This window comes from Agrilus planipennis, unplaced genomic scaffold, assembly GCF_000699045.2.
Source record: "Agrilus planipennis isolate EAB-ADULT unplaced genomic scaffold, Apla_2.0 scaffold116, whole genome shotgun sequence".
In the NCBI taxonomy this organism is placed as follows: Eukaryota; Metazoa; Arthropoda; class Insecta; order Coleoptera; family Buprestidae; genus Agrilus; species Agrilus planipennis.
The window spans coordinates 902,230-912,508 of record NW_020438978.1 but is presented as its reverse complement, the minus strand read 5'-3'; the positions used below and the strand labels follow the sequence as shown (position 1 = coordinate 912,508).

The 10,279-nt window shown below is 33.3% G+C and overlaps 1 protein-coding gene across 10 annotated transcripts in view; it reads right to left on the bottom strand.

Moving 5' to 3' along the window:
* LOC108735577 (E3 ubiquitin-protein ligase RNF216) overlaps positions 1 to 10,279 on the bottom strand; it is a 32,589-nt gene that overhangs the window by 5,883 nt on the left and 16,427 nt on the right. For 8 of the 10 annotated variants that reach the window (XR_003231302.1, XM_025975493.1, XM_025975497.1 and 5 more), the window contains 6 exons: positions 6,873 to 6,963; positions 6,426 to 6,489; positions 3,968 to 4,106; positions 3,666 to 3,879; positions 3,158 to 3,488; positions 453 to 737 (listed from right to left, as the gene is read on the bottom strand). Coding sequence is in view for 9 of the 10 variants with exons in the window: in XM_025975493.1 (XP_025831278.1) it covers positions 453 to 737; positions 3,158 to 3,488; positions 3,666 to 3,879; positions 3,968 to 4,106; positions 6,426 to 6,489; positions 6,873 to 6,963 (1,124 nt within the window). In the remaining variant the exon portion in view is untranslated. Of the gene's footprint in view, positions 1 to 452; positions 738 to 2,204; positions 2,654 to 3,157; positions 3,489 to 3,665; positions 3,880 to 3,967; positions 4,107 to 6,425; positions 6,490 to 6,862; positions 6,964 to 10,279 lie in introns of those variants that run through there. The other 2 variants (XM_025975501.1, XM_025975499.1) reach the window with 2 other exon arrangements.

The following is a 10,279-nucleotide window of genomic DNA, read 5'->3' as shown; positions in this document are numbered from 1 at the left end:
GAAGAAGTAATCGAAGCTGTAAATGGTTATTTTGAGGAGCTTGACGAATCAGTCTATAGAGATGGCATTAATAGACTGGAACACCGCTATGAGAAATGTATCAGCCTTGGAGGAGATTATGTTGAGAAATAAAAAAAAAAAATTTTTAAAACCTTGTTTTTCTTGGTCAGGCCGGAAACTTATCAATCCACCCTCGTATTGCAATGGGTCCGATTTTAAAAATCGGTTTTCAACATATTTTGAGATTATTGAGAGATACAAGTGTGTGTGGTCATCGTCATCAAGGATAGGTACTATTAAAGGCTATCGCATCATTCGTAAACATACGCTTTTTGGCGCGAAATTTGGAATAGGAGTGTGACATCCTTGTGGTCTAGTATCCATGCAATGATTTTTCTACTTACAATGATTTTAGTAATACATTAATAAGAAAAAATTACAGAACTGCTTACCTGGAGAGTTTGCAAACTGAACTCGGAGGTACAAGTGGAAAGACATGGAAATTGTAATTTACCTTCTCCAAAGGCTACTTCTATGGATTTGCTGACGCAACTCTTGCAGAAAACACAGCCGCTGTTACAGTGGGCAATATCTTTAGGCATTACTTCATCGTCAAAACAACACTGACAAGTTTGCAACAGACCAGCCTGTTTTGCGATTTCACGTTCTTGTTCTTCTTTTGCCTTTTGTACTTTAATAAAAGAATGAATTTCCTCTTCGTGATGTATAAAAGCAATCTTAAAACGAACATTATCCAATTGAAATTAGGTTTATTTTAATAATTTACCACAACACTTCTTTATATCTTATTTATTTTCAAAATACCTTTGCATCGTGGCAGAGTATTATGAAAAGTGAAGTGTTATTGGTATTTGTGAAATTTTATGAAAATCATAACATCGAATTATTAATTTATCTGTGAAGGATAGATATACACATTGCAATGATACATATTTTAGTAATGGAGAACAATTTGAGAATTATGAATCGGGTTGAAAGACCATCGTTTAAGTGAACCGTTAGGTCCAGACGTTTCGTTGTGGAACTGCGGCTGACATCTTTAACGGTATAGGGTTCACAACGTGAGCAAAGGTTATACCACGAAGTCTCGGCAGTTGGTAGGGACTGGACCTAACAGTTCACTTGGACCATGGCCTTTCAGCTCGAATCATAATTCTACTATGAATTCCGGCCATAAGAGCCTATGTTCATACAACAATTTGAAATTTTTGAGTCATAATGTACCACGTGGAAAATGAAAAAGAACTGTATTAGAATTGTTTTGATACCACAAATAGTTGTCGAAATACTAATTTATTAGTTAGTATTATGACGTCATGGTACAATATCGTAGGATCCCGTGCTTCCCCCCCCCCCAACTTAGCATTCACAGTTTGCTGATGCTAAAACCCTCAACATGCTTAATCAAAAAACGAGAAAATCGTGTATTGTACCAAAAAAGTATGTTAATACAACCATCAACGCACCATAAATTTTATTTTTTATTATTCCATTAAACGACTAAATGCGGAATAAATGGATGAAAGTTATGATAGAGAGCCGATGCACTTAAATAAAAGTAGTGTGTAATGTTGCAAAAATCACTATAACGTAAGTATTGATATTATAATCAAAAGGTTGTCCATCCTAAGGACTGATTGGACACGCACCTCCAATTTTTCTATTCTAAGCTAATCACCTTATTTGCCTAAAACTAGAACATTTGAGAACAATAACCTAGGCCTTTCCCTACTCCTCTTAACTACTGTTTCTGCTTTTAATATGTCTCTAACTAGCCCTTTCATGATTGACGTGTCCTACCAACCTATCTCACCTATTTCTTATTGACTTTCATAATGACCTCTATTCTTTCTAATATTTTCTCATTTCTAACCTTATTCTCTATCAACGGTATCCTCACCATTCGCCTGTAACATTGCATTTCGAACGCTTCTAACCTTGTCTTTTCTCTCGCGCCCACCCTTCATGTTTCGCAACCGTACAGCGCCGCGCTTCAGATATACACATTTAACAATCTTTTTGGAATTTATAAATTAACCTTTCGCGAACATAGAAGTAATTTCATTTTGTTGAAAGTGACTAGACCCTGCGCTATCCTGTTTTATATTTCTATTTTCCTTTCATCCTGAGTTTTTCTAATTTTTCGGTTCCTATCTTTATATTCGCATTCCCTATTTTTTCTTCCCTTGCATACCACTATTTTTCTTTTACTTTTATTTTGTCAATACCGATTATATTTTATTTAAAGTTATCTCTAACCACACCTTGCTGCTAATTCTGCTATACCACCTCAAATCTAAGCATACTAATCTTTTGCGCCTGTATATCTATCCCTACAATTGTTCTGTCTTTAATGTTGTCGATCGCGTCCTCCATGTATAGATTAAAAAGTAGCGGTGACATTTTGCAATCTTGTTTGGCTCCCTTCCCTAATATTTACTTCTCTGCGTTGCTGCTAAAGTTCTATAACTGCCTGTTACTCTTTATACAAACTTCTTTCTCTGTATCTCATCCCTGCACTTTTACGTATATTAAACATCTTGTCCCATCTAACATTGCCAAAAGCTTCTACGAATCCTATGTAGGACACTCTTTCCTTTTTCTATCGTTTTCTCTGTTGTTACCCGTAAAGCTAGAATATTGATATTGATGTAGTTATCTTTACTTTTAGTAGGTTGGCGATTCTTATTTTATTAAAGGAAAAATAACTTTGTCGCTATCGAAAGGCGATACAATTTCAATCTTTTCAACTTTTCCTTCTATGAATAATTAATTACAAAAATGATGGTTGATTTATTTACAAAGCTACAAAAAATAGAGCTAAAACTTAAATTTGAATGAAAATAAAAAAGAAAAGCGTAGTACGCATTGTAACGAGTTTGTAAAGAAGTGCCCACCTGCACCCCGCCTAATTGCTACGCTACATGTGATAGGCGAGCATTAATTATAAGTTAATTTAAATTAAATATTAATTGATAATTTTTACTTTGTACATATCCACGACACAGACCCTAAGATGATAAAAAAATGACACACACAAAAAGTAAGTTAACGGTTTATGCACCTAACACCTTAAATTGTTCTTGATCTTTATCATCATAATATAACATCAGGTAATAATTTAATTTCTGTTTACCTCTTGAAGCAAAGGAATATTCTCCAGTAATTTAGGCAGAGGAACTGGTTTTCGTTTACTCTTCATCGGCATCGCCTTATCGAGCAATTGGCAAATTTTAATTAAATTATTTTTTAATATATCCATGCTGGATATAATTTTAACAGGAACTTGTGGGTACTTGTTTTTTAGGAACGCAATTACATAGCGGATATCCTGACCATCATCTTTGACGTTCGATTTGCGTGAAGAGTCTTTGAAATAGGTAAATGGATCTGGTATAACATCCAAAAAGTTTTCAACTGTAAAATTTGTGGTATATTGCTTTTGTTGACTTGAAATCTTCACTCTCCTGTAAAAAGATGTTAATAAAATAAAAGCCTGGTTACAAATGATACATGAAATTATTTTATTATATATATTTTAGCATTACTAAAAATTAATTACAATAAAAACTAATGTGTATGTGTGAAGCAGGCAATTATAATATTTTTTATAAAACTAAACGGTAAAATAATAAGACGATTACCTTAAATATTCCTTCATTGTTGGATAATCGTGACGTTCAAATGCATTTGAAATAAACACCTTTAAATCATCAGGCTTATTCGCTAATTGTTCTGCTTTCATTTCTAAATAAGTTGGGTCAGCATTTGGTAGAAGTTCTTTAAGATGTTCAGAAAGTTCATTAGCGTCAATCTCTTTTGGTTCTTCCTCAACAATCTTTCTTTTCGGATAATCACCTAAATTTAAATATAGTTTCCTTTGTTAATACAATATTTATAAGAATTTAAGTTTTCAAAATTAAAAAATAAAACAAAAAATACTTACTGCTAAGAATTTCTGAAATTAAACTGTCGATTTCACTTAATTTAATAGTACGATTCTTGCATATCTTTCTTAAATAATCTGGACAAGCTTCAGGAAAAATTTCCAATAGCTGATAAATCAGAGGATTCGTTTCAGTTTCCTTAAAAAAAATAGTTTTAAAAATGAATATGCCTTATGTCCACGTTAGCTGAAATTTATTTATTTATTCCGTGTTTACTTAAAATGAACTACAGCTCGACCAACGAATCTGTAGGCGCAAGATGCGCACAAGCAGTAAAGAGAGTGAAAACGATTAGATGACCGATATACTTTTCGGAACCTTCTTGGACTATATACAGTCAGAGAAACAAATAAAATTTATTTTGATGCCGCCTATTACATCGGTTATTTCATATTACACTGATTATACGTAGATAATCACTACTCAACAACAAACAGAATGAAGTCTACTTATATCCCTTCCTTTTTGCCACTATGCATATTTCTATTGCGGCTACAGATAGTTTGGCCAAACTGTAATATCCTATAATGGATTTTGTTAAAAATGTTATTGAATTTGTATATGTCTAATGCCTTGCACGATTTATGCAATCAAACGAAAAAAAATAATGGTTCATATTTATTAATAAAAATTATCTTACAAAAAAAAATACCAAATTTTTAAAAATAATATATAATTCAAAAAATAAATGCATTTAACGTAGTTAGCACAAACTACTTTAAAAAATTCAGCAAAAAATAATTAAATCTTTTAGAGAGATATTCCATCACACAATGGGTATAAAACATACTTCAAATAAAATTGAAATTTAGATACCTACAAAGGAAAAAAATTACTTTTCCGGGCAGCTCAGAAGCTTTCAAATGTCAACTATTATTGATGTTTATTATTGAATTTAATAATTTTTTAATGATACTTTAATGGTATTTTTTACATATGGGCAAACTACCCCTGAGGTTATAAGCTAAACACTTTTTGTGGGAATTATTATTGGCGCCAATTTATCCCCTAAATATTATACCGGAATCTCTGCGGATATTTTATTATTTTACATTTCACTTTTTAATTATAAAATTCAGAACGAAACTTAATATATGTACAATTCGACCAAAGTATTTGTAGCCACGACAGAGGTATGCGCAGTGACGAAGTGGAAGGGACGTAACTAAAACTCATTCAGGCGGCATCGAAATCAGGTATATTTGTTACTCTGACTGTACATAGCCCGAGAAGATGTCAAAAAAATGTATCGGTCATTCTGTAGGTACTCGCTTTCACTCTTTCCCACTTGTACTGCAGGTTCGTTGGTCAAGCTGCATAATATTCAGAGCCGTAGCCAGAGGTATTAGAAAATTTTAAGCCTGTCCTAGCCACTAGCTAAACTTGCTAAGGATTTCGAAATTTATACGCGTATTTTTGAGTTGTGTAGGATTACCTACTACTGTTGTCATTAAGGAAATTTAATATGATTGTTGCAGTAGATAATGTTTGGCGCAGTCGTTTCACTAAACAGTATTATTGAGAACTTCTAAAAATCCCATGAGCTGAGTGCACCCACCTTTTGGCCGAGGGGGGGACGATACAGCCATGAAAATGTACAAAACACTAAGGGATTTCTTTTTCACAAAACTAACGGCCATCGACCTTGCTGTTTTTAAGGTTAAATACAAAACGGTTGTATTTAGCAATATTTTGTATTTAGACATATATGTATACTCCACAAACCGCTCCAACAATTGTCTATCAAAATAATTTTTTTATCAGAATAAAAGTCTTGGTGTTTTTGCGTAACAAGGTAGTAGAGTCTACTTGTCCGTTGAAGTTTCACTTCTACTATGTGCCTAAGCACACATTTCGTTTTCACAGGTTTACTGAACCGTCGGCAAAGTTTTCTTGTTATTAATTTGTTTCCTTAACAAACTCTATTTAAAACTCTATTTATTTATTAATACGTTTTTTACACAGACCGCAAATAGAGGCAATGATGCCCAGCCACGTGGAGAGCAGAGGTAAGAAAACAACAGCTGAGCACAGCACACGCCGCCGGGACTCTAGCGGACTCCCCGCTCTCCGTGCAGTTGCACATTATATCCATCTAGTACAGCCGTTGCCGTTGCCCTCTCAGGCCGCCGTCAGCCTTTCTTTCCCTCCACCGCTGCCGCCTCTCAACATGCGATATACCGTCTACCCCCTTGCCGTAACGCTTTTTCGTGATATCCCGCGTCTACAAAGAAGTTTCACTTTAGAAAGTTACTACTTCAATGTACTCACTTTTATACAATAATACCCACTATAAACAATATTAAAGTATTGCAATCTGTAGATTTTTGGAAATTCAGCTTTCAACCTGTCCTGAATAATTTTCAGTTCAACATGATTACACAAGTCTGGCTACTGCTCTGATAATATTATGTCAACTGTAATAATTAATTTTGTATTAGTAATAGAGAATGTTACCTTTGTTGGCACAGGCATTAATTGCACGTCTTCCTCTTCAGCATCCACGGTTAAATCAATTGGGCTAATTAAGATAAAAAGATCAAATTCACTACGTTAACCTATATTTATTCTCTGATAATACGTCATTATGAATTACAAGAAATAAATAATGTGTTGTTTTTTATCACTTATTTAAAGTTACTTTATGTTTTATACTTTCGAATCACTTGTAGTCTTATTATTATTAAAAGTAACTAATGTAAGTGATAAAGAATAAAGTTTTTGCTTTATATTACTGATAATAAAAGGATCGACTTTTTTTAAACAAAAACGTTTGTTTTTATACTAAAACGTCGATTTTTATTAAAATTTATTATAAGTCGCTGTAAATTAATTAATCACATTTGCAATTAATGTACATACTTATATGTATTTAAAACAATAAAACTACTTACACATTCTTACCTATTTGAAATCTTTGCGTTAAATTTTTCCATTATCCTGGGAATGTTCACCTTACACTGGACAGGTGTTAGTTGCACGATTTTGGGTGTATCTACAATATAAATAATACAACGATAAAATATACGACTGACTATAAATTTATTTCATCATATCTACGAGGGTGGATCAAAAAGTTCTCAGAAGCATATATTTATAAAATTTTGTTGTCAATCACACAATATTTGTGCCAAGTGTCAGTTCGTTCGCACGCAATAAATTGTTTTGTACGAGTTTCTAAAAACAAAATTATGGAAAAAAGTGAGTTACGTGCGGTGATAAAGTATTTATCTGGAAAAACTGGTCACGAAGGAAATTTTTTTGACATTCAAAAGACATTAGGAGATGATGCTATACCCTATTCTACGTTTGCGTACTGGGAGGTAGATTAAGCTGTGAAGATGACCCGCGTTCTGGCCGCCCTTCAACCTCCATTACGGAAGAAAATATCAAAAAGGTTGAGAATGTTAAAAGGCCAGGAGATAACTGGAATAGAAATTTAATTCCGAAAATGGGTGAAGCTTTGAGGTGTTATTTCTTCACGATAACGTTCCTGCCTGTTCACCGATTGGAAGTTGCGCTCAACGTAATCCGCGTGTGGTTTTAATCTCCTTGACCACCCTCCGGACTTAGCCCCTAGTTATTTTCGTTTATTCCCAAAATTAAAAGAGTATATTCGTGGAACTAAACAGCACAGTTGTAGCTGCTGTACAGGAGTTTTTTCGAGAGTCAAGAAATGATCTTTTTCCCAAGGAATAAGAAAGTTGGAAACGTGTTATTCTAAAATTGAAGGGAGATTATGTAGAAAAATAAAATGTTTTTGTTTCATTTTTGCTTTTTTTTACATTAATTCTAAGACTTTTTAGTAAACCCCCGTACTTTAGATGATAAAGCACTTTTTTTAAGAATATTAAAAAACGTAAATGTTAAAACAAAGTCAATGTGTTAACTACACTGGTAAACTAAGACATATATGAAGAAAAGAGTTCAGTATTCAGATAAGTGCGTTCGTGAACTAGAAGTGACATTTATAATTTCAAATTAGTAGATGTTTGTGGTGCATAACTACATGCGCAGTAACTAATGTATTGCAAATACTCGCTTTTTACAAAAAATTGTGCGTATATAATGCTAATTGCATTCAATATTTAAACCTTTAAATTATTAAGCAAATTCAGACTTCATATCAACTAAAATCCACTAGTAATTGTTTTAGAGACCCTACATGAGTTAACTCTGTACGAAAAGAAGTTGACAGACTGCGGACGATTTGAACGAAATTTTGAAATACATAGGTGTGTACTAAGGAAGGTCGAAACAGCACAGTTCCTAAAAACTCATATATAGTCGAGTGGGGTGTCATTCGTACGAAATTCTAAAAATGACGCGTTTTTTGATTTTTGATCAGAATCATGGTTTTTGAGTTATAAGCATTATATAAGGTGACCCAAAAAGTACTCAATATACTCATTGTGGCCAAACTAAAAGTTTAATCTAAACATTTTCCAAGCAAAACATGTTACCTATTTTATTGTAGCATTTAAATTTAATTTACCATTCAATGTTTAAATGTAGACAAATGCAGGGTTCGTCGTTTAATTGACAGCACAGTTAAAAATATGCGTCCAATCGAAAAAGTTATAGGAAAAAGTTGTTCAGATTGCCAAAATATGGGGCTATGCAGAAAAATCGCGACAATTTTTTTTTAGTTAAATGGCCCAAAAAGTTCGCAAAATGCTCACTGTGGCCAAACTATAAATTGAATCGAATTTTTTTTTAAATAAAATATGTTCCCAATTGTAGTGTAGCATCTGAATTTGATTCACCATACACAGTGTTCAAATATACAAAAACAAAGGTTTCGTTTAATTGGCAGCACAGTTAAATATGGGGCAAAAAGAGAGTTGTTCCGAATGCTAAAGTGTTTTTTTGATTCGGTTCAAATGACCCAAAAAGTTAGCAGTTGGATAGATGTAGGTGTGGAGATACAGCACCGTTCTGAAGAAAAATGTACTTCCTTTTTTAAGCTCAATTTGATCTCTACATCTCAACGTCAATTTTTATGCTTAATTAATTCCCGAGATCAGTTTAAGACGAAATTAAGATATTTGAATATTTTTAATTCTGAACAACTTTTTTCGATTAGAACCACATTTAATAGTGCCATTTGAGCGAAACCTTCATTTTTCTACTTTTGAACACTATACAGTAAAAGCTCTTTATTCGAGGGGGTATACGTTCCATAAATATGCCGCGAATACAGAAACCGTGGATATGGAATGGTAATTAGTATGGAATCATAGGGGATACGTTCTAAGGTTCCAAAATAAAATCAATATGTATCAAAATAAAATCAATTTATTGAGAAATTCGCAATTAAAATTAATCGTTATAATTAGCTTTAGACAAGGGTTAAAAAAATTTTGTTTTTTTCTTGTTGTGAATTTTGAATTAGACCACTCGGTTACATCTTTTATGAAAGTCGCCTCGGCACGTATCAACAGTACATACTCAAAAGATGCCGATACATTAAGGGGATTCAGTAGTACATACGCCGTAGAGTAAAAACATGCTTATCGGTTCTAGATATCATGAGATTAATGTTTGGAACAGAGGTTTGAAATTTTGTAGTAAGATAGGTAAAGCTTTGTTCTAAAGCCTATCGAAGGCCATTTTTTAACTTTTTAATTTCTATTGAAAATACGTGTCCTACAAGAAGCACCAACCTTAAGCACTTGTAAAATCTTTTAATGATCATATTATTGAAAACTAAAAAGGTGCCGAGTTAGTGTAAACCTTTGCCTGTTACCATACAAAAAATCACATATTTATCTCGCAGCGTTAAATCACAATTTTTAGAATAGAAACCGATGTTTTCGGAAAAATTCACACTAGGTACAAGCGGTCTATTGCAGGATTCGGTCTCATTTATTAAAGGGATTGACCTTAATAAATGAGACCGAATCCTTTTCTGTTTACCGATTGCATCCGCGAATAATGAAATTTTTAACCGCGAATACAAGAACTGGGTTGCAATTTTTTCACCCGCGAATAAAGAACTTTTACTGTATAGTAAATCAAATTTATATGCTACAGACGATTTTATATTAAAGAAGTGATCAAGTTTTGTTTGAATAATTTTTCAATTAAAACTTATGTTTGGGCACATGTCATCATCATAAGGTCGTCAGTCCTAGGACTAGTTGGACATGTACCTCCACTCTTTCCTATCCTGAGCTAAACTTCGCATTTCCCTAAAACTAGAACAGCCCACATCCTTAACTATTTGCGAACAGTAATCTAATCTAGGTCTACCTCTACCCCTCCTAACTCCTGTTTCTGCCTCTAATATGTCTCTGACTAGACCTTCA